The sequence below is a fragment of the Salvia splendens genome, chromosome 2 (genome assembly GCF_004379255.2).
Source record: "Salvia splendens isolate huo1 chromosome 2, SspV2, whole genome shotgun sequence".
Lineage (NCBI taxonomy): Eukaryota > Viridiplantae > Streptophyta > Magnoliopsida > Lamiales > Lamiaceae > Salvia > Salvia splendens.
Window position 1 is genome coordinate 43,519,962 of NC_056033.1, and position 24,862 is coordinate 43,544,823.

Consider the following 24,862-nt stretch of genomic DNA (forward strand, 5'->3'; position numbering starts at 1 on the left):
GCTCACCAACGTCTGATTGCAGACTATTTTGCCGATCAACCACGGTGGGGACCGACTATTTTCCGCCGCCAGTTTAGAATGCCGCGTTACCTTTTTCTCAGCATTGTCCGGACGTTGTCGTCACGTGATGAATACATGACGTATCGGGAAGACGGCATTGGCAGACCCGGCTTTACACCGTTGCAAAAGTGCACGACTGCAATTCGTCAGTTGGCCTACGGCACCACGACGGACATCTTCGACGAGTACCTCCACGTCAGGGATACAACAGACCGGAAGTTCCTGAGTAGATTTTGTAGGGGAGTTGTGGAGGCCTACAACGACACATATTTGCGCAAGCCGACTGCCACTGATTGCCAGGGATGCTAGGGAGCATCGACTGTATGCACTGGTAGTGGAAGAATTGTCTGACGGCGTGGAGAGGCCTATTCACTAGTGAATACAAGGGCAGCCACCCGACGATGATCCTCGAAGCCGTCGCTGACCATCGGCTCTGGATCTGGCATGCTTACTTCGGCGTCGCCGGGTCGAACAACGACATTAACGTCCTCAACTCATCCACCCTCTTCACCGAGCAATGCAATGACAACGGCCCGACCATCGAGTTCACTGCCAACAGGCGCTAATACCTCATAGGGTACTACTTGGCCGATGGCATATACCCACAGTGGCCTGTTTTTGTGAAGACGATCAGCTGCCCAATTGGTGAGAAGAGGGTTTTATTTGTGCAAAAGCAGGAGTCGACGCGGAAGGATGTCGAGCGGGCATTTGGTGTGCTCCAAGCACGGTGGGCAATTGTGAAAGGGCCAGCTCGTCTCTGGTTCAAGGAAGTCATCGCCGATGTCATGTATGCGTGCATAATCATGCACAACATGATAGTCGAGCATGAAGGTGGGAGCATCACCGAGTGGAACGATGATGACGGTGCATCTAGCTCGTCCAGCACGGCGACCGAGCCCCCCGCTAGAGGATTACTGCCGGACTTCAATGAGGTTCTATCTAGACAGGCCTCAATGCGCAACCAATAAGACCATGCTCAGCTCATGAACGACATGATTGAAGAAGTGTGGGCCGGTAACCGCCGTCGCTGAGTTTGCGTATTTTTTAATTCCTATTATAATGCATTAATTTTTATAAATGAAATGAAGTTTTTTCCCAAATTTTTTAGTTATTTAAATATTCAATTAAAAAAATGCATATGGCGCGCCTTAGAGCACCCCATTGCAGGTGGGGGTAGGAGGATAAAACTGATGACGTGACGCGCCTTAGGGCGCCCCATTATGGATGGCCTAAGAGTAGGGAGTAAAAGTGGGTTCGAGTCTACATCCGTGCTCGTTGGCAAGAACACGGATGTGAATGCTCTAAGTAATCCATGCATATAGGAAAATGCTTTGGAGATAATTAAAAAAAGAAAATAAAAAATACAGTAGGGACTAGGGAGTATAAATTTGTCTGAAGAAATTAACAATCCGCCGTCCTAGTCTCTCTCTCTCACAAACTACAGCTACCTCACTCTCCCCTAATTTTACAAAACCTCAGCCACCAACCAAAACCCCACTTCATTACTTTGCAACTTTCTGATTCTGTCAACCAATTCGATTCTCGCCTCCGTTGGGTAAATTTCAGATTTCTCCGATTCCTATCTGCAAATCCTTTTATGCATATACAATTATTAATGCGTTACTGGTCTGCATCACATTTTGGCTGTTTGGGTTTAGACTGAAGGCTGTGCTCCGTGTTTTGCTAGCTTTTTAGCTGGAAGTTACACAGCCTTTTTGCTTCTTTTTCTTTTGTCTGTGTTATTATCTGGATTTCGTCTATTTGACTCAGTACTCATCTCAAAATGGTGCCGATTCCATGACCACCATTGAGAACTTAAATCATTTTCTTTGTGCTTTGACTGCGATTCCTATTTAAAGTGAGTATGTGTCAAGGTTTGGTACTGTTGTATGCATGGATGAGAAAAACCCTGCGTGAATTATACCCAGCTGTAGAAGAAATACCCCATTTTTTTTTGTCTTCTATGAACTTGTTACATGTTTGTGTCTTTTGGGAATATGATAAATCGCTGTTGGTTTTCCTTTACTAATTACTAGTGTTTATTTCCCTTTGTAAGGGTCAAAGATGGCGGGAAAGTCGAATAAGGGAAAGAACCGTAAAGGGTCGCAGCAAAGTGCTGTGAATCCAACAGAACTGCCCGTCTTTTCTGATGCCCCCTTAGGTGAAAGCTCCTCCGCTTCAGAGGCTAATGGAGATAAAAGCTTGAGTGAAACAATTGAAGCAAATCCGGAGGTGAAGGAAGTAGATGGTGCATCAGAGCACCCTCAAGGGAAGCAAGGTGGGACCATTATTCTGGTTTTTAAGTCAGCAGTTGCAGACTGCAGTTTCACTTATTCTTTTCAACAATAAATCTCATACCAGACTATTTCTTGTTGGTCAGTCTATCAGTTTCACAAATACATGAATTGGCGATATAATCATTTACATTTAGTCTCGGATGTCCCTCAGCTAATGATCTATGTTCAGTTTTATCTTCGCATTGTTCTCATACCATCAGTAGTGGTTATGTGAAGCAGTGTGTTCAACTTCTGAATTGTGCTGGTTTTGGCTGCATGACATTTACTGTAATGTTAATAACATTGATGCTCAATGACTTTCTTATGGGCAAGATCACATTCCTTTCTCTTAGCCTCTGTGGACTGTTAGTGAGTTTTGTAAAGCTTGGAAGTCTCATTTTGATTATGAGATAAACATAGTATTCCTAAAAGTAGCACCCTGTTTAAAGGGTGCAAGCTCTTCTGCCTAACTCAAAAAGTATAACATTGCTGAGGAAAGACTAGCAGTTTTTGTCATGATGAACCTAACATCTTCAGGAAGCTTCTTTTTCCTTTGTCTGTTTTCTTGTGGTATATAATCGACTGTTATTTGAGATTCTGAGGTCTTATCTTGTAGTATCTGACCTTTCTTTATTCGTGTTCGTTGCATTTTTTTATGTATTTTTTGTCAGCCGTTAGAAATAATACTTGTACCTCTAGTTGGCTTGGTAGAATGGTCTGTTTGATATTGGTTTTTTCCTTGATTTTCTTGTCTAGATGAGAATGCTCCTTGCAGTTAATTTTGATTATGCAAATTTACAAGTACACACAAGAAGAATATACATAGATTAACATTTTATGCATCTACCACACGTCAGCTTATACTAAATGACTATTTATCCATCCATGGCAGCTGAGGTTCATTTATATCCTGTTCCTGTGAAAACACAAGGAGGAGAGAAGCTTGAGTTGCAAGTAAGTTGAATTCATAGCTGATCCAAAAGGTTGTACTAAGTCCAAATGATTTTCCTTCTATGGTGCACCACTGGAATATTACTACTCATCAATCATATGATATGAAAATCTTTTACTACTTTGTTCTTTTATTTGAATTCCTGTTTCATTGATTCAACCATTTGGCTTTTATAGTTAAGTCCAGGAGATTCTGTAATGGATGTTAGGCAGTTTCTTCTTGATGCCCCAGAGACATGTTTTATGACTTGCTATGACTTGTTACTGCACACAAAAGAAGGTTCCGCTCACCATCTTGAAGATTACAATGAGATCTCTGAGGTTGCAGACATTACTTCTGGGAGCTGCTTCTTGGAAATGGTTGCTGGTATGTTTAACACACTTTAGTCAGTTGTTGCGAGTAAATACTCAAATAGTGATTTGTTTTGGAAACATGTCATGATTATAAAGTTTCTCGCTTGGTGCTGCGTTATGCAGTCATGTCATTAAAATGTTATTAAGAGGGGCTAACTCTTGAAATACATGTGTTTTTGTGCTTTTCCCTTTGTAGCATTATATGATGATCGATCCATCAGAGCTCATGTTCATCGAACAAGGGAGCTACTTTCTCTTTTGACCATGCATTCTTCATTATCGACAACACTTGCATTACAACACGAAACTGGCCAAAATGCAGCTAATAATAAAGCAGGTTTGTTATTTGTTTCAAGATATCTGCTCTTGAAGGACCTTTTTTCTTTCATGTACTTAATATTTCAAAGTATCTAAAGTATATGATATGTAAATGCGAATTCTGCTTTGGAGCAGGTATGTAACTTCTTTCACCTATTTTTGCATATAGATGCTGTGAAAGCTGAAGTGCCAGAACTTGATAACTTGGATTTTATGGAGAATGTTACCAGTTCACTCAATAGTTTGCTGTCATCTCCTTCCAAAGAGATCAGATGTGTTGAAAGCATTGTATTCTCTTCGTTTAATCCACCTCCAAGCTACAGAAGGTTGTACTCACTCCTAATGATTTTCATATATTTATGACTCAATTTTCTGAATTACATGGCCTTCCCTTCATGTGCTGTATCTTGACTATATTGATTTATATGTTGGTTGATTACTTCTAACTTTCTATACTGATTATGCCAGGCTTTCGGGCGACTTGATTTATTTGGATGTAGCAACACTGGAAGGAAATAAATATTGCGTTACAGGAACAACAAAAACTTTTTATGTTAACTCCAGCGCTGGGAATATTCTCGACCCAAGGCCAAACAAAGCTGCAACAGAAGCAACAACGCTTGTTGGTCTTCTGCAAAAGATTAGTTCTAAGTTCAAAAAAGGTAACAAGTAGTATATGGTATCTAACTATATTATTATATTTGCTTGCAAATGTCATAATTGTCTTGGTTATTATAAATCACTCATGCTGCTGTTTGTTCCGAAGCTTTCCGTGAAATTTTGGAGAGAAAGGCCTCGGCACATCCCTTTGAAAATGTTCAATCTCTGTTGCCACCAAATACGTGGCTTGGCCTGTATCCTCTGCCAGGTTAGTACAAATGATACCTTACCACAATCTATGAAAGTCATGGCTCATGAGTAGCAGATAAGATGCCGTCATATGCTTGAGTTTGTGAGGTGCTGCATGTCTGCAATTTTTAAAATCAATTTATATTTGTTCTCGGTTTTCAGATCTTTTGTATCCCTTAACAAATGATCATTCTTCTCCTTATTTCCTTGCATCCTTATTTATCTTGTATTGATAACTGCGTCATGGATGCTTTTAATTTCAGAACACAAACATGATGCAGCTAGAGCGGAAAACTCTCTGACACTTTCTTTTGGAAGTGAATTGATTGGGATGCAAAGAGATTGGAATGAAGAGTTACAGGCTTGCCGGGAATTTCCACATGCTACCCATCAGGAAAGGTCTACCTTTTTATACCGTTATAGTACATCATTTGCCAGTCAAGAGTGTCGTCTGTCAGTCTGTGTAAACCCACTAACCCATCATAAAATATTATCTTACTTGTTACCCTTATATTGCAGGATACTCAGAGATAGAGCTCTTTACAAAGTTACTACTGATTTTGTCGATGCTGCAACTAGCGGTGCCATTGGAGTGATTAGCAGATGCATCCCACCCATTAATCCAACAGATCCAGAATGCTTTCACATGTCAGTTAGCCAATATATATTAAAATTTTCAATTTTATAATTTGATTGTACTTCCAATTTATTCCCTATTATGAAGTCATGCAGCCTGTTCTTCCAGCTTTGCCTTTTGTTACGTGATTCTAGTTCTCTAGGCTTTGTGGCTAATCATTGACATTTGCTACTATTTTGAATTTTTGATTGATAACGTAACCAAATAAATAAAAAGTTTGAGTATCAACAGGGATCTTTTCTTACGGCTCAGCTGACCATTATGTTTGCCTGCTGTTTTGTTTCCTTTACCTATACTTGGTGGATCCCCTCTATGTTTGCATGCTGTTTTCTTCTTCTTCAGAACAGTGTTTTTGAAATGATCTTTTGCAACTTTCACCTTTCCACATTTAATTTTTTCTGCCCTCTCAGCTACCTACATGTTTGTAATAACTTAGCGTTTAGTGTGTTAATCTGATGTTTGTCTGTTATTTGTTTTCAGGTATGTCCATAACAACATATTCTTCAGTTTTGCTGTTGATGCGGATCTTGAGCAGTTAGCCCAAAGGTGGGCATCAGAAGAGCTCCCTAAAGTTGAAAGCACATCCCCCTCGCAGAATTCTTCTGATCAAAATGAGGAAATTTTTTCACGGGCAGGTTTGAGTGGATCTTCTGTTCCACTTGCAGGAACTGTGAATGGCACTCAGACATCCATCGATGTGCCTGCAGAGGCTCAGTTGCTTGAGAGTGAGCAAGCCACATATGCAAGTGCTAATAATGATTTAAAAGGCACGAAGGCCTTCCAGGAAGCTGATGTTCCTGGATTATACAATCTTGCTATGGCCATAATTGATTACAGAGGTCACAGGGTGGTAGCACAGGTGCAGTGCTAAGACATATGCTTTAACAGAGTGTTTCTTATGAGGCATCAGCCGCTTCATACTTCTGTGTCAGTATTGTCCGTGAACTGTGATTTTACTTATTGCTTATAATTTCACTCATCTTGCTAGAGTGTGTTGCCTGGAATCCTCCAAGGTGATAAATCAGACTCCCTTCTATATGGCTCTGTTGACAATGGCAAGAAAATTTGCTGGAGCGAAGATTTTCATACCAAGGTAGACATGAGCTGCACCTTTACTTTGTCTATTGAGATTGGTTTGTTAATCTGAATTTGCTATACCTAAAAGTTAATATCATCTCCTTCACCAAAAATACCCCTGCAAAAGAAATCAATAGAAAATATGACTTTCGAACACTCCAAAAAGCACTCAACCCTGTGAATGTTTATATATATTCCATAGACGATATTATATGCATGTGTAGCTTTCTCAGCTTTGTTAATTATTTACAGGACAAATTATTATTATTATTATTATTATTATTATTATTATTATTATTATTATTATTATTATTATTATTATTATTATTATTATTATTATTATTATTATTATTATTATTATTATTATTATCTGTATTTGAAACTACTCAGGGTTACACATGTGTGCTTTATCTGTTTTACCTTCTTTCTAATGTTGAGGTGGTCTACCTTCACTGTTTTCCCCTTATTCAGGGGACTTGAGAAGTTCCGTATCAGTAGACAATGAATTTCAATTGGCTTCTACTTATGGCAATATTTCTAGTTGATAGTTTGATGTCTCTACCTTGTTATCAAGGGGCGTTTTCACTGTTAAGGGTCTCAACTACCAACAGATGTTGTGAAAATTCAGAATTTCCTGGGGTAGTACTTTATTGAAATTATCTTTCAGGTACTGGAAGCTTCTAAACGCCTTCATCTAAAGGAGCACACTGTGCTTGACGGATCTGGTAATGCTGTCAAGCTAGCTGCTCCTGTTGAGTGTAAGGGCATTGTTGGCAGCGATGACAGGTAACACTAAATTCAGATTGGTAAGTGAATTCTCTTATTAGCCCTCACTAGCAATGAAAGTTCCCTCAAGCAGACATTCTTTAATTACACCATCCTGCTTTCTTGTTTGAATTAGTAGATATGTTGGTTAGAGGCAAAAAGTGTTCCACCTGCCCTCAGTTTCTGACCCTCATTAAGTATCACGTGTCTGTAGAATTTGTGAAGCAAATTTTAGTTGCATTTTAATTCCTTGTTTTGAGCTGTTTGTATTTTCATGCTGTTACGTCGTACTGTTGCAGGCACTATCTTCTGGATTTGATGAGGGTCACTCCTCGTGATGCAAACTACAGCGGCCCTGATTCCAGATTTTGTATTTTGAGGCAAGAACTTATAACTACCTTTTGCAATGTAAGACTTGTATTTCCACTCTAGTATCAGTGTCAAAATTGTTTTGAACATTTTGTATTCTCATAGTATTCCTTGTTCCTTTTTGCATGAAAAGGCTGAGGCAGGTGATAAATTAAGCTCTGGATGTGAATCACATGAAGAGAATACTGTCACTTCAGATTCTTTGGGTGCCAACAATGAAGAAGAATCTGTGAAATCTGAGGAAAATCCATTATCAGCGACAAGTGATGCACAGTTACAGGTGATCATTGTGAAAAAGTATCTTGTAGATGCTTTGACTGAAATATAGCTTTTACAAATGGGACTTGTCCCCCCTTGGCTCTTCATACAATAATTCCTTATGATCTTAAGCATTTTACATGCTAATACACCACCAGTATTCTTTGTTGAGGATATGTTAATTATCACTAAATTGGACTGGCTTGCCTCTATTTTCGATGTGCATAGTTTAGCATCTATACCACAGATAAGCAGCCTGTATTTTGGGTGTGTTGTTACTCCACTAATTTAGCTTTTCTTAAAGTATCACTTTTTCCTTTAGATTATGGTGACTAAGATGGTCCTGATATTTCCCACCACAACAATGATTGGGATGATCTATTCTTCATGAACTAGTGGATCCTACTACCACTTGTTGCTTTCACATGTCTGCTTAATGAGTTACTTCCAGCTTAACCAGCTTCCTGGTTTGCGTATTTATTTGTGCATAAACCTTAAACTTATGACCATTTTTTCACAGGATACCGAAGATGGTGTAAAACAGAATATTCAAGAATGTGGTTGCCACTCCAATAAAAAAGATGCAACCAAGGACATACTGTTCAATCCTAATGTCTTTACTGAATTTAAGCTAGCTGGGAATCCTGAGGTAACTTATTGATCCTTCAAACATGCTACTCTGCACATTTGGAACTTTGTTAATATCTGCACCATTCCAGGAGATAGCTGCAGATGAGGAAAATGTGCGGAAAGCAAGTTTATATCTTAAAGAGGTTGCCTTGCCTAAATTCATACATGATCTTTGCACCCTTGAAGTTTCACCTATGGATGGAAAAACTTTGACTGAAGCACTTCATGCACATGGCATTAATGTTCGGTATATCGGACAGGTATGGCCAAACTTGTAATAATTTGTAATCCCCATGTATCCTAATGTCTGTAGCTGAAACTGGAGTTCATGTTTTTACCTACCAACTTAAAAGGCCTTTATAATTAAACCTGTAATGAGACTATGCTTTAATTGGTGTTACAGGTAGCTGAAGGGACTAGACACATGCCTCATTTGTGGGATCTTTGTTCCAATGAAATTGTCATCAGATCTGCTAAGCATGTTATCAAGGTGAATAACAATTTGTGAGATAATTTATGTTTTTTAGATGGCATATAATTTGGCTGTTACTTGTCCATTATCCAATTGCTGAAATTAAACTTTAAAGATGTTTGAACCTTAGCTTTTGTGAGGAACTGTTACTGATAATACAAAAATCAGTTTTGAATAAATATTAAAAAATATTTGAATGCTAGGTGTTGGTCCGTAGAATTGTTGGCTCAACTATGAAAATGACACATACATTGGTCGATTTTTGCCTTTATATCTTCTGATGCTGTAATATTCATATTCTTGAGAGATATGATCATATGAGTTATTAATGAGCTATAAATGCAACGGAACTTGCTAGACTAATACTTCTGGTGTTTTGTGGAGATCCTGCATGCATGCCGATAACTTGCATACATGGTAGTATGACATTCTTTTTGCTAGTTGAAGATGCTACTCCCAGTTAGTTTTGTTAGTTCTTGGTCTTTCTACTTGAATACATTGCAGTGTGCCACTCTTTTTTGTGTGTTTAAAGCTATAACTTATAAGATTGTTAGATAAAACTATCTTCCATATTATGTACAATTTTTTAAGCATTAAACTAAGTTGCTTTCCACTTCTGTATTCAGGATGCCTTAAGAGACGCAGAAGATCACGATATTGCGCATGCAATCTCACATTTTCTCAACTGTTTTACTGGAATGGTTCAGGTCGTTTCGGCCAAAGGTGTTGCAAACAGTCTGCACACTAAAAGCCACAAAAAGGTATGAATGTGGTTTATTGATTTATATTGTATATCTTGCTGAAGATTACAATCTTTCTTCTTCTTTGGCCTTTTGCTTTAGTTTTACACTTTTACAGTTTCGTGTTAGTTTAAATTGAATTGCAAACACAAAAAACGACGTTGCATCGGACTGAGAATGTTTTTTGTAAACAAAATGAACTGAGACAGGAGAAGGCCTTTCTCATCATGCCGAAGTTTCATTCTGATGTTGAATAAAGTGAATCTTTACTACTCCCTCCATCCACAAAAAATTGACAAAGTTGTAAACGGCACTGGTTTTAATGCGCAATTGGTAAAGTAAGAGAAGAGGGGGAGAATTTGTGGTGGAATAAGTGTTAGTGGATTGTGGGGTCCGCATTTAGAATGATGTGTAGGGTTCAGCATTGGTTTAAAACTTTCCATTTTTAGAATTAGTCTAATTTTGGTGGACGGTCCAAAATGGCAAAACTAGTCTATTTTCCACCATCTACTGACCAACATCTGTACTATATATATTTTATAGGGTCAATCAGGTCATCATGCTTCAGGAAAGTCTTCAAAAGCACAAGCTAAGGCAAAAAGTGGAAGCTATGCAAAAAAGCAGTCATTGTTTTTGAGCTTTACCACAGAAAGTTTGTGGGCTCATATTCAGGAATTTGCAAAACTCAAATACCAGGTTTCTTGTTATTTAATTTGACTCCATTTATATTCTTTGTCGGTAAATAATTAAATAAATATATATGTATATGTCTGTATTTTATTGTACTATATCTTCTGCAGTTTGAGTTGCCGGAGGAAGCAAGGAACCAGGTGAAGAAAATTTCAGTAATACGAAATCTTTGCCAAAAGGTAATCTTTTGTCGAATAAACTCTGAAATCTATAACTACTGTCTTGGACATCCTTTGTAAACGTTAAATTAGTTTCCTTAGATGTAATTTTAGCTTACTATTGTAATATGTGGTTTAAAAAATGATTAAGCACTCTGGTTTATTGGTTTTCACAAATTGCTATTGTTATTGTGGGCTTATAGATTATTTGGGTGGTTCCTTATTTTTTCCTTGTTATTCTGTGTCTAAGATGAGGAAGCAGCCAGGATAAACAGGCTATTTTATGTATTGGGAGGAATTTTATTTTCATATTGTATACCTCTCTGTTGAGTTGCTATTTCTATGTCATTTCTTAATGCCAGAATTTGGCATTCAATTGACAAAAGAACTGTTGCTGGCTTCCTTATGTGTTTTGGTGTTTGCATCATTACATATTTTACCTCTTTGATCAGGTTGGAATGACCATTGCTGCTCGCAAGTATGATTTCAGTGCTGCCACACCTTTCCAAGTTTCAGATATACTGAATGTGCAACCAGTGGTAAAACATTCTATTCCAATCTGTTCAGAAGCTAAAGATCTCGTTGAAACTGGCAAAATTCAACTAGCAGAGGTATGCTACATTTCTACTAAGCTTTCTTATATGGACAATTGAATTTTATTCTCAATGCAATCATCTCAAATTCATATGGATGTGCTTATAAGATGCATTCATCTTTTCTGTTGAGGTCCCTATGAAATAGTGTGGTTACTCAGAATAATCTATAATTCATATTTACGGGCTTATCTTTATATGGATTGGGAAGTATACTAGTACAATGTTTCTCCTTTTTTATCTGCTTGAAATGCTATTATGGATGTTTATCTCTTAGGAGTTGGGACCAAGAAAATATTACTTGCAACTTAGTCTCCGAACAGTGTAGTAAATTTTGGTGTATGATTTTTGATTAAGAACTTTTGTTCATTATATTTTGATAAAATAATATAATGATACTTCATTGCTTTCTCAGGGAATGCTTAGTGAGGCATATGTTCTATTTTCCGAAGCTTTCACAATTCTTCAGCAGGTGTGATATATTCTATATTACTCTTTCCATGTTCTTTCTTAGAATGTATGACCAATTTAAAATGACAAACAAATAAATTGCAGGTTACTGGTCCGATGCATCGAGAGGTTGCAAACTGTTGCAGGTAGTTAACTTAAAACTTGTTTCTGTTGATTTCATGGTTAATGTTGTACCTGTCACGAGTATTCTACATGGTACTGGAAGGGTTTATGATAGCTGACTTCAAGGCTTATAAGTTAATTAATCTACTGCACACCTCTGTCTTCAGGTACTTGGCTATGGTCTTGTATCATGCTGGAGACATGGCTGGAGCAATAATGCAACAGCACAAGGAACTTATAATAAATGAACGCTGCCTTGGATTGGACCACCCTGATACTGCTCACAGGCACAAATCATTCTCCCTGTTCCTTTCATATATTTTTTTGTGCCCTAGTTTTATTGTCGGTGCCTAATATCTTGGCTTGATTTCATTCATAGTAATGTCATATAGTGATTCACACTATTATGACGAGTGACAAGAAAAAAGTTCCACATTGGGGGCTGTTTTTTTCATGTGTGTCTATTGACTATTTTGCTGCAATGGCATCTTTGAAAGTCTCTCTAGTATTGGGTTGATCTTATGTATGCTAAAGCATTGTGTTTTCTGCAGTTATGGGAACATGGCTCTCTTCTACCATGGTCTTAACCAGACAGAACTTGCATTGCGTCATATGTCACGGGCATTACTTCTTTTAGGTTTATCTTCTGGCCCAGATCACCCTGATGTTGCTGCTACTTTCATAAATGTCGCCATGATGTACCAAGATATCGGGAAGATGGATACGGCCCTTAGGTACTTGCAAGAGGCACTGAAAAAGAATGAAAGACTGCTAGGAGAGGAACATATTCAAACTGCAGTGTGTTATCACGCTTTGGCAATTGCATTCAACTGTATGGGAGCCTTTAAGCTTTCTCACCAGGTAAACGCCAACTTCCAGAGATTGATATCTGTAGAAACTTATGATGTATGTAACAACCCTTAACATTCTTGATCTTTGATATGCAGCACGAAAAGAAAACATATGATATTCTTCTCAAACAACTTGGTGAGGACGACTCTCGTACGAAGGATTCTCAGAACTGGATGAAAACTTTCAAGATGCGTGAACTGCAAGTAATACTCTAATCTATTTATTCAAGATGTCATTTGCTTTTATTTGTTTCTATTAGTCGAATATATATCCTTACCTTTCAAGATAACATAAACTATTGTTTCAATTAAAGGTGAATGCACAAAAGCAGAAAGGACAGGCTTTGAATCCAACTTCGGCTCAGAAGGCTATTGATATAATTAAGGTACACATCATCCTTTGATTCCTTTCTCAGTGTTCATGTCACTTTCTACAAAGATTAAGATGAAACAAGTATTCATTTTCATTTTGTCAAAAGAGAAAATCTACTTCTAACTTCCTACTAAAAAAATCAACTTGATAGATTAATTTTTTGCTTTGAGTTTTTTTTTTGGATAAGAAAGATAAGATCCTATTATTGAGCTTGTAAGCAAATCTATGTAAAGATCGTTGTATCTTGTAAATCTAACCATTCTCTACTAGAATTCTAGGAAGTAAACGATAATGCACAACTTGTAATATAACGCCTGATGAGCTTTTATAAATAAACTCAACATAAATGTAGGAGAATTTTTTCTTGGGTACATATTCATCATGGTTTCTGCCAGTTATTGAGATCACACGAGCATTTATTATGACTATGCTGAAATTTTATGTGTGCCAGGCCCATCCAGACCTGCTACAAGCATTTCAAGCTGCTGCAGTTGCTGGGAGTTCTAGTAATGGTAATGTTGCTGGAAAGAAAGCTTTCAATGGTGTTGGGGTTGGTGAAAGCTTTCCTCGGGCGAGGGGTTTGGATGAAAGAGCAAAGAAGAAAGCAGCAGCAAAAGCTCTTTTAGTGCGCAGGCATGGTAGTCCTGCACAGGCTTCACCATCTGGACCACCACCACCACCACCACCACCATCTGATGGTGCTGTAAACGAGGCTGCAAATGGAGGGAAGAAAGAAACCAACCAATCCTCAAACGGAGTTTTAAGTTCAGAAGGTCATGATACCAAGTCAGGTCAGCAAGATCAGGCTCCAGTTGGATTAGGCACGGGCTTGGCTGCTTTGGATGCCAAGAAGCTGAAAACGAAATCCAAAGCGAAAGCGGCATCAGCAGCTGCTGAGTCATCTAACTGAGCCTGGCTACATTTTGATTATTTTTGTTAGGTGTAGTTTTTGGTCAGCCTGAATTTTCACGCCAGCAATTGAGTTATACATTCTGCTTTGAAGCATGATCAGTTTACAGATACATTTGAAACTCTTCCAAAGTTTAATAAATATTCTATGAAAGTTTTGCATCTAGAGAGGATTGATTTCTCAGCAGTTGTTTGAGAAATGTAAGTATTTATTTGTAGCTGCATCAGATAAGAGCTCTTCTGTAATGAAATATTTATGGAATTCTTCCATAATCTTGGAAGTCCGTATCTTCTATGTTTAGATTTGATTTACTATTAGAATGAAGAGAGAATGAAATCCGTATTTTTAGAGATTATATTCTTTTGCATGCAGATGGTTGTGTGGATTTAAAGGTATAGGCTTTGTTGTAGGTTTGTGAAAAGAGGAAGATGACGTATGTTGATCAAGCATATTTATATTTCTATGTTGCGTTTGTAATTTTGTGTGTAGTGTATATACTGGTATTTGTTTGGAACTCATACTTCTAAATTTCTATAAATAGAATTTTATATACAAACTTTTAATTGTTATTTATTGTGTTGAAGTCATATTCTTTTTTTATTTTATGTATAAGCTCGTATACAATTAAATGTTAATAGCTATTTCAATTATAAAGTTTAGTAAATTCTTGTTAAATTTTGAAATTGGAAAAAATTGAATGAGAAAAAACATAACTTCATGATTTAATATTTCAATTTCAATTAAAATAACTACTCATTATTTATACCTACAATTAAAGATACTAATTTGACTTGTCTTGCCTCTTTTAAACTAAACTATGTTACTTCATGATTACTAAACTGTAGTAAATTATAACTGCTGCTAATCTTTATAGTATTTTATACTAGTAGGAGTATCTCAAACCTCAAATTGGTAATTCTCGTAACCCAATCTCAAATAATTGGATCACGACTTGGATTTAATTTCGATTCATTCAACCATTTTATATATATATCTCAAAAATCACATTATAGACTAACAATAAAATTATTAATCGGTTTTAATTTCCTTTAATTGGAGGTGTACTACAGTATTTTAGTTTTAAGTGGGATGGCATTCCCGTAAATCTAGTGAATCGCAGGTCCAACTACAAATTAATTTACCAAAATCGTTAAAATTTCGCGCTTCTCGCTTCTTCTCTGTCTACAGTTTTACTTCGCACACATTTTTGGCAAGGAAGGTTAGGGACTGTTTGGTGCGCCAAGCTCCAAGACGAACGTCTATACCACCATCGGTGTGCTATCGATTCATTTAATTTTCTTTTTCCACTTATATTATTCGTTTGTTTAATTTGAGTTGAGAATCCCGTGTTCTTCATAACTCCACCGATTTCAACATATTCTTGACCGTCTTTTCCCTTTAATTTCAGTTTTATTTACTTTGGAAACTCTTAATGGAGGTTACTGTAAAAATTGAATTTTTCCCTAGTTTTTTGTATTCATACGTATTTATTTTTTATTCTTAAATATTAGTTGCTACTTCTGATGCTATTCTTTCTACATTCATATTCAAACAAAACATATTTCAATGTTTCTACAACTTATGCACTGTTGTGGAACTAACTTCAAATGCAGAAAAAATCATGAATCCTGCTGAGAATGTCAGATCATCTCCTGCTTGGATATATTCAAAACAAGTTGATTATGTTTTTTGAATGAAATAAGGATCACGATTAACCGGGTCTTTATGACTGTGAATGTCAATCTTCCCTCTCAAGCGCCCTTTCATTCAGTTACATTGCCGGAAAAAATTGATCTTGATACTATGGAGTTGGATGATTATTATCATGTGGACTGGTATGCGATTGATGAATCTATTTACAACTTTTTGGTGTGAGGCATAAATAAAGATTGATTTATGGAGTTGCATTGTATTAATCTATCAATAATTATTATGCATATCATGCATGTTTATTCTTATCTATCAAGAATATATTCAAATACTTCCCCATCCCATAAAAATACGTACACTTTCCATTTTCGTCCGTCCCATAAAAATATAGACATATCCATTTATGGAAAATTATCCCAATTTATTACCACTGTAATAATATGAGTTCCACTATTCACTAACACTATTTTAATTTCACTTCTCATCCTCTCTCTCACTTCACCAATTTTATCTTAATTCTCGTGCCATATCATATGACCATATTTTTATTTATATAAATTATACTACATCAATTAAAACAATAATTATTATAAAAAATCATACTATTAGTCTACTACTAATATATAAACATAAAAATTATAGTATTATATTGCTATACAAATCATATTTTCCTTAATTATCTGTTTTTATCGTTATTATAAAATTATATTAATTGTTGTTTTTTTTTCATATTTTAATCAATACATTGAGAAAATGAGCAACATACCTACATTCAAATCTAATTATTTGGACACGTCCACATTCTATAAATATAAAAAATAATGAGCAACATGCAACATTCAAATTTAATTAAACCATTTTAGTTGATGCTATTATTATTTATAAATTTGTCTTAGAAAAAAATAAAGATAAAAATAGTGAATAATAAAATGTAAAATATAAAGAAAAGTAGAAAACAAATGAAAGTTTTATATCCCACATTGGTAAAAGGTGAATGCTCTAAACATGTAGTCATAAAAAAATATTTCAACATATTTTGTCTCATATTGAAAGTGAAACATAAAACATTAAATGATGTTTCTATAAAAGAGAAACAACCAATAATGGTTTCTTAGAATTCATAGGCCCAACAAATAAATATGAGCTATTATGAAATTCTTGTATTTATTTATTTGTAAAAATCAATTTTTAAGTATAAAAATTAATTTTTATAAATGAAATTTTTTTAAAAAAAATTTATTTGAACCACTGGTTTAACCGTTGAATCAACGGTTTCGGTTTTGCATTTCATTGAACCTGAATCAGACCTGTGAACAACCGCGCTGGTTTCGGTTCCAGTTCTGAAACTGTCGGTTCTATTCTGTTTGAGCATGTCTTCTTCCTTGCTTCTCTCAAGAAACCGCAATCTAAAAGAAATGACGATACTCTCTTCACTCCAAGTTTCCAACCAGTTCTTGATGGAATAAAATTAATTTCTATGCTAACTGATTATCACTTCCTCGAATCAGTTTATATACAGCTCCCTCAATCCCAACTCCACAACTGGCTAAGTAACTGCCCTTAACCAAATCTTGAAGCAATGTACCTAACCGTTTTAACCGCCAAGTCTTGAAGCTTTTGTCCTCTATCAACCACGAGTCAATAATTAATCCCAGCAAATCTCCACCAAACCCTCTTCTCCAAATTCATATGAAGCACATTGACCAGATCCAAGCAAACCTAATTTTTAAGGGAGTCGTCTACTCCAAATGAAAGATGGGTCTCATTTGATTTGGGTTTGGTATTGTGTATTGACTTTGTGATGAAGATCGCAATGAAGATCAAACTGTGAAGCACACATGCTCAGACAATTTATCAAACACTTGCTATGCAGCAACCAAACAATCAAGAATAGAGCACAAGAGGGTTTACGTGGTTCGGCTCATTGAGCCTACATCCACGGGGAGAAGATGGAGGTTATATTGATCACGGTTTTGAAACAGATACAAGGCAACACTCAAGCTCAAGAACGAGTTGCACACTCTCACCAACACTAGCTAATCCTCACGCAATTTATTCTATGAAAACTCAATCAAGAAAGATGCAATTTCAGCTAGATGATACAAGTGTTTCTCTCAACTCTCTCAATTCACTCAAAGAAGAAAACTCGACTTCTTTTGATGATTCATTCTCTTGAATTCTCTTTGTGTGTTGTTTATCCGATGAGTAGCCTTTTATATCTAAGCTTCTCAACTCCAATTCAACTCTTGTAACTGAAATAACGGATAGCTCCTCATAACTAATTCCCCTTAATCATTTCTGCTGTCAAGGACTTGAAGCTTCATTGAGTGTGGCTGATTCTGATGATATGAAATCTGATGTCAATATGTTTGCTCCTTTCGTGGATGATCTGATGCTTTGTCAAGCTTATGGCACTGCTGCTATCACAGTGGATAGTTATGGCCTTTTGAAGAACACCAAAATCACCTAGAATCCCTTTTAGCCAAAAAATTTCCGTTACAGCCTCTGTAAGTTCCATATATTCTGCCTCGGTTGTAGATAAAACCACCACTGACTGCAACCTTGACTTCCAAGACACAGCTGATCCATAAAGAGTAAATACATGCCCAGTCTGAGATTTTCTGCTATCAAGGTTTGTAGCAAAATCTGCATCACTGTATCCTATTGCAGCTTCTTTGCTATTATCATAACCACTTTTATACAGAATACCACAACTTTGAGATCCCTTTAGGTACCTCAATATCCACTTTAAAGCCTGCCAATGAACCTTCCCAGGATCTGCCATATATCTGCTCACAGAGCTAATTGCATGAGCAATGTCAGGTCGTGCGCACACCATTGTGTACATCACACTGCCAACTATATTGGCATAAGGAATATCCTTCCTCTCCTTATCATCTTGAGGTTTTTGCTCTGATGCGAATCAAATTGTACATTTTTATTCCCCTAACTTTACATGATTTATATAGTTTGATGCTTGCAAAAGTATGTTTTATGGTGTAGGAATGAAGCTCAGATGGTGAAAAAGTTGTGCAAGACTGCCCAGTTTGCTTCGTGAGTCCAGAAAGCTCTCAAAATGAGGCACCCGACCGGGTGTATTTTATGCCTAATAATTCCACCCGTCCGGGTATGATGTTCAGAATACGAAAATTCCAGCAAGTCCTCAAAATTGGCCACCCGGCCAGGTGAATTTTCAGCTGCAAAAATATACCCGGCCGGGCGGTTGATTTAAACTGCAAATAGGCAGTTTCATACTGCAGTTTCTTTTCCCAAGGAGAGGTTGGAGAGAAAAAGGGGGGCTGGGGAGAAAATCAAGAGAAAAAGAGAAGGGGGTCAGTGACGGTTTTTTTGGGGAGAATAGGAGAAAGAAGCAAGAGGAGAGAAGAGGAAGGAGGGATCCAAAACTCCATCTCGGGGGAGATCATCCATCATCTAGAGTTCGAGAACACCATAGAGTTCACGGTTCACGGTTCACGGTTCTTTTGGTGTAATTCATTTTAGTATGTTTGGCTAGATTTCCTTCGTTGCTCCGAATATGTTGTAGGGTGAATTGTGGATACTTTGATGATTTTTACGGTTTAATTTATGCGTGATTCTTGTTTATAAATTGTTTAACCATTCTACTAATCTTGAGACGTCTAGATAGGTAGAATTTTGTAGCCATTATTCTATTGCCACTTTAGCATAGATTTTGGTCGTTACTCATATGCAAGGAACTCGAGATTTGATACTTGTTCAGAGAGATAATCTCGAGTGGATCAATAGTTTTCATCTATAATTTGGTTTAGTGTCTGCTGCGCTTCCGCGTGGGCATTAAGTTAAAATGAGCTAATTATCGTGTTTGACAATTGAAGAAACTAATCTAAAGCTTGCTACGCGACCTAGTAGTGGTGATAGGTTAGTGAGTAGAACTTGGGAGACATGTTTAGCTTATCCTAGGTATACAATTCTCTTGAAGTGTTCAGCGGATAGGGAGCGTAAAACAAACTTAATCCTCTTAAGCATAGTCTTGATCGTAATAATCCATCGAAGTATCCCAATTCGTATGCCCGAGACATATATGAGCAATGCTTTCTTCTTATTTTATTTTCTAAAGTTTGTATTTTGTTTATCGTTGTGTGATTTATCATCTCTTTATCATTTTTTTTATTTTATCAATCTCGAATTAAATAACCTACGTCTCCCTGTGGTTCGACACTCTTTTACTACAACTACATCTATACTCTTGCAGATAGGTTGTAATTTTAGAGCTAATTTAATTAACTTGTGTGATATTAATCCATTGATATAAAAGCTCAAAAATTTCACATCAAGTTTTGGCGCCGTTGCCGGGGAGGCAACTGGTTATTTAATTTAGGATTTTTTTGTTTTTATTTTTGTATAGTTTTCTAACATTTTATTTTTTGTTTCAGAGTTGTAGCTAGAAGACTAAGTCGAGCCAACGACTTTAAACAAAGGCGCTAGTTGGGAGGCAACCCAATGAGTTTTTAGTTTATTATTTTCTCTTAATAAATCGAGGGTTTTGTTTACTCAATTCTTTCCTTCGATGTATTTTAATGAATTGAGTATTTCTTTTTATGATGTTTTAGTTTTTTTCGTGTAGGAGCAACATGGAGATAGTACTCACATTGGAGCTTATGAGGAAGTATACCTGCAAAGGAATATACACCCACCCTCCCACCCGATGCACTATGGACATCATGCCAAGTTTGGGGGAGTCCTCTATCCCTTTACTTTTTATGTTCTTCTTTGCATGCATTGAAGACAATGAAACATTTAAGTTTGGGGGGGGGTTTGTTGAGTTTCAATGATTTTTATGCATGTTTCTTGGGTGTATTGTATGATAAAGGTGTTTTGAATCAAGTAATTGACGGATGCATGCTTTATCTTCGGCTTTCTGGTTGGGAAATCTTGCTTGATTTTACTTGATCTTTGAAGCTTAGGATGGATGGAATTTGTGCATGAATTTATTTGAAAGAGCATGTTGTGATTACAACCGATTTCTTGAGTTGAGGAGAGTATGAAAATCACATGTCTTGTGGAAATTATCTTGGATTGATTTGCTTTATTGAGTGAAGTGCTTGCATTCATTTGTGTTAATGATATGGGATGATAAGGCACTAGGATGAACTCCATGGCTAAATGATCACATGCCTAGTCCAACAAATGATCCCCTAGAAGCCACTTTGAGTTTAATTCCATATTGTTTGTGTAAACACTTAGCCGATTACTTAGCTACTTAAATAAGCCTCATTTTAGCCTCATCAATAGACCTTGCTACTATTTGGGTGCTACTCTGTTTTAGGCCATACAAGCTTCTCTTCAATAAGCATACTTTGTTCTCATCACCCTTCTTGATGAAACCAGGAGGCTGCTCCATGTATATCTTTTCAATCAGCTCACCATTCAGAAAAGCTGTCTTCACATCCATTTGTTCTAATTCCCAATCATTGTGTGCTACCAATGCCATCAGTATTCGGATTGAACTGTGCTTTACAACCGGAGAAAAAACTTCATTGTAGTCTATTCCCTCTTTCTGGGTATAGCCCTTTGCTACAAGTCTTGCTTTGAACCTTATTATGTCATTTTCAGAAGCTTCAACTATCTTCTTGAAAATCCATTTGCATCCTACCAACTTCTGGAAACTCTCTCTTGTCACCAATATCCAGGTCTTGTTCTTGATCAAGGAGTCGATTTCCTCTTCCATAGCCTTCATCCATCTCTGCCTTTCTCTGGACTTCATGGCATCTATGAAATTTGCTGGTTCTGAGCTATCAATTCCCTCTGCTACACATAGTGCATAGTAGACCAGACTAGAGTTACTGTATCTGGCTGGTGGAGTGATCCTCCTTCTAACTCTGCCTCTAGCCAACTGGTAATTCTCAAGACTATTCTGATCAGCTTCATCATCATCTTCAACTTCAACAACTTCATGGCCATTCTCTTCTACTTCAAGAGTATCTTGTTGTTGATCTTCCAACAGCTCCACCTTGACTGAAGTATCCTGGTCACCTTCTTCATTCTAAGATTTTTCTTTCAGGCAAGACATCTCAATTTCTCTGAAAGTAATGTCTCTGCTTATCACAACTTTATGATTCCCAGGTTCCAGAGACCAGAGCCTATAACCTTTAACACCCTTTTGGTAGCCCAACATTATGAGTAAGCCATGCAGCCAAAAGACTTCAACCTCAGATAGTCTCCATGTGACCCATACCATCTAAAATCAGGTGTATCCATATTTATTGCTGATGAAGGACATTTATTCAACAAATGAACTGCTGTAGCAGCTGCCTCACCCCAGAATTTCATCTCCAATCCTGAGCTTGAGAGGATGCATCTGACCCTTTCTAGTATTGTCCTATTTGCTCTTTCTGCCATTCCATTTTGTTGTGGATGATTTGGAACTGTTCTATGCCTCTTTATACCTTTAAGCTTACAGAAATCATTAAATTCTTGAGAAAGATACTCCATCTCATTGTCTGTTCTTAAACATTTCAATGGAGTCCCTTTTTCTACTTCCACCTCAGTATACCACTCTCTGAACTTACTGAATGTTTCTGATTTTTCCTTTAAGATATACAACCAAATCTTCCCAGAAAAATCATCAATGAAAGTCAGAAAATACCTGCCTCCTCCAATAGAAACAGTTTGTGCAGGCCCCCAAATGTCACTGTGTGCATAGTCAAGAGGCCTTGTTTAGGTGTGCTTTCCAGATTCATAAGACTTCTTCTTGCTCTTGCTCAAGATGCAGTCCTCACAAGTTCCCAGAGCCTTTGAATTGCCCAGATCAATGACTCATTTCTTTCCCAGTTCCTTAAGCCCATTCTCTGATACATGTCCCAACCTCAGATGCCACATCTTGAGATTTTCATTTTCTATCAAATTCACATATCCCTTTATGACATCTGCCATGAGATAATAGAGACTTTGTCTTCTTTCTGCTTTCATCACCACCTTGGATTATTTCATCACCTTTAGAATTCCAACAGATGAAATGAAAATGTAGCCCTTGTCCTCCAAAATTCAAAGAGATATTAAGTTTCTCTTTATGTCTGGAATGTATCTAACATCAGTTAGCATTCTGATTGAACCATCTTCCATTTTCAGCTTGATGCTCCCAATCTCCCTCACTTTGCAGATTTGATTGTTTCCCAGCAACACATTCCCAGTTGTTGCTTGAACATTTTGAAACCAATCTCTATGTGGACACATATGGAAGTTGCAGCCACTATCCATGATCCAAAAATTGCTGATATCACCCTCAAGCACATTCAGAGCCTCTGTAGTCTGCACTGTTTCAGTCACTTCCGCTACATTGGCCTCCTTCTCTTCCTCTTGCTGCTTTCTTTCCAAGCAAAACAGTTTTTCTTCAAGTGCCCGGGCTTCTTGCAATAATGGCAAGATCTTGTCTCCTTTCCCTCCACAACCTTTTCACCTGTGGACTTCTTCTTGCCAAACTTTTTTTTCTTCTTGCTTTCAAACTTCACATTTAGGCTATCAGTCATCTGATCAGTAGACTTTGAAGTAGTCTTCTGGAACTCCTTCATTTTCAGTGCAGAGTGCACTTCCTCATAAGTAACCTTCGAGTCTCTCCCCAGGAGAATGGCATCTTTAAACTGCTCAAAACTCTTTGGAAGGGCATTGAGGAGCATGAGAGCCTTATCTTCATCTTTAATGGCCTCATCAATATTCTCCAAATCATCTATGCATTTGGCAAACTCCTCAAGCTGCTCTCCGATGTTTCTTGACTTAGAGAATTTGAATGTAAACAACTTCTGCTTCAAGAGAAGCCTATTTGTGAGGGACTTGGTCATGTATATAGACTCAAGTTTTTCCCACACACCAGCAGCAGTCTCCTCCTTGGAAACTTCCCTCAAGACCCGGTCACTCAAACTGAGAATAAGAGTGCTATACGCCTTATCTTGAAGATCTTGCTTCTTGACTCTATCTTTCTCATTTGCCTCTTCTTTCTCTCATTTCAAGATGTCCCATAAACCTTGCTGCATCATCACAACCTTCATTTTGAGCCTCCATAGCCCAAAATCATTTTTACCCGTGAACTTTTCCAAATCAAACTTAGCCATAGTCATCGCGATGAGTTGAAATTTCCAGCAGACGACGCCAATTTGTGATGAAGATCGCGATGAAGATCAAACTGTGAAGCACACCTGCTCAGGCAATTTATCGAACACTTGCTATGCAGCAACCAAACAATCAAGAACAAAGCACAAGAGGGTTTACGTGGTTCGGCTCATTGAGCCTACATCCACGGGGAGAAGATGGAGGTTATATTGATCATGGTTTTGGAACAGATACAAGGCAACACTCAAGCTCAAGAACGAGCTGCACACTCTCACCAACACTAGCTAATCCTCACGCAATCTATTCTATGAAAACTCAATAAAGAAAGATGCAATTTCAGCTAGATGATACAAGTGTTTCTCTTAACTCTCTCAATTCACTCAAAGAAGAAAACTCGACTTCTCTTGATGAATCATTCTCTTGAATTCTCTCCGTGTGTTGTTTATCCGATGAGTAGCCTTTTTATATCTAAGCTTCTCAACTCCAATTCAACTCTTGTAACTGAAATAACGGATAGCTCCTCATAACTAATTCCCCTCAACCGTTTGTGCTTTCAAGGACTTGAAGCTTCATTGAGTGTGGCTGATTCTTGGTCATCAAAACCAGCCTCATTTCCAACAGATTTCCCCAAGTTATACTAAATCGAGGAATACGATGGTGTCTTGCTCAAGAATTACATAAGTTGAACGTCGCCTGGAATTCAAACCTAAATATTGAGTCTAATTTCTTTGCTGACATCGGAAAACAAATACTACGCCATAAGTTAGTAGTAACTAGTAACTTTTCCTGGGTTGATTTTAGATTAGGTCAGGGTTTCGGCCCAGTTTAGTTTCGTGCATTGATGTACTGAAAGCTTGGGCTTCAATTCATAGGCATCATTTAGGAGTTCTTGCAAATAGCAAAACCTTGTTTACTCTTTAAATAAGCAACATTTCACCACCATGTTTGTCATAGTATCACTTTTTTTTGCAGTTATTATTATTTTTTTAATAAATTCTAACCTTGTATACAGTAGTATCCTCTTTGTTCTGATCAAATTTATTTTGGCACATGATTTATACTTATTGAATTAAGTGGACAGAAAAATAAAGTAAAGTAGTATTCCCTTTGATGACACAGTTTCCTTTCTTTCAAACAAGATACCAAATTTCTATTTTTGGAACCTTTTCTCTCTCCAACTAATACACCCAAGTACTTTTTATCTTCCCAATTAAAATTTTAATTCA

The 24,862-nt window shown here is 37.1% G+C and overlaps 1 protein-coding gene across 2 annotated transcripts; it reads left to right on the forward strand.

Moving 5' to 3' along the window:
* The first annotated feature begins 1,486 nt into the window (after positions 1-1,486).
* LOC121793069 (clustered mitochondria protein-like) lies at positions 1,487-14,259 on the forward strand. Of its 2 annotated transcripts, none has more exons than XM_042191274.1 (29): positions 1,487-1,615; positions 2,117-2,338; positions 3,229-3,290; positions 3,465-3,654; positions 3,838-3,978; positions 4,129-4,285; positions 4,428-4,621; positions 4,726-4,827; positions 5,072-5,207; positions 5,328-5,456; positions 5,926-6,304; positions 6,434-6,538; positions 7,190-7,308; positions 7,587-7,695; positions 7,790-7,936; positions 8,435-8,563; positions 8,634-8,804; positions 8,948-9,034; positions 9,643-9,777; positions 10,300-10,452; positions 10,557-10,625; positions 11,057-11,215; positions 11,613-11,669; positions 11,753-11,793; positions 11,938-12,057; positions 12,322-12,631; positions 12,718-12,825; positions 12,936-13,007; positions 13,446-14,259. In XM_042191274.1, exons 2-29 carry the CDS (start codon positions 2,125-2,127, stop codon positions 13,902-13,904), a joined length of 4,254 nt encoding a protein of 1,417 aa, XP_042047208.1. In that variant the 5' UTR covers positions 1,487-1,615; positions 2,117-2,124; the 3' UTR covers positions 13,905-14,259. The 2 variants fall into 2 exon arrangements, with proteins under 2 accessions (XP_042047208.1, XP_042047209.1); XM_042191275.1 differs by having other exon boundaries at positions 2,125-2,338.
* The last annotated feature ends 10,603 nt before the right edge of the window (positions 14,260-24,862 follow it).

Bases quoted from the DNA above. Each gene is read 5' to 3' on its own strand.
- LOC121793069 (XM_042191274.1), top strand. From the start codon at position 2,125: ATGGCGGGAAAGTCGAATAAGGGAAAGAACCGTAAAGGGTCGCAGCAA. The intron at 2,339-3,228 runs GTGGGACCATTA...CATCCATGGCAG, and splicing joins GCACCCTCAAGGGAAGCAAG to CTGAGGTTCATTTATATCCT. The intron at 7,937-8,434 runs GTGATCATTGTG...ATTTTTTCACAG, and splicing joins CAAGTGATGCACAGTTACAG to GATACCGAAGATGGTGTAAA.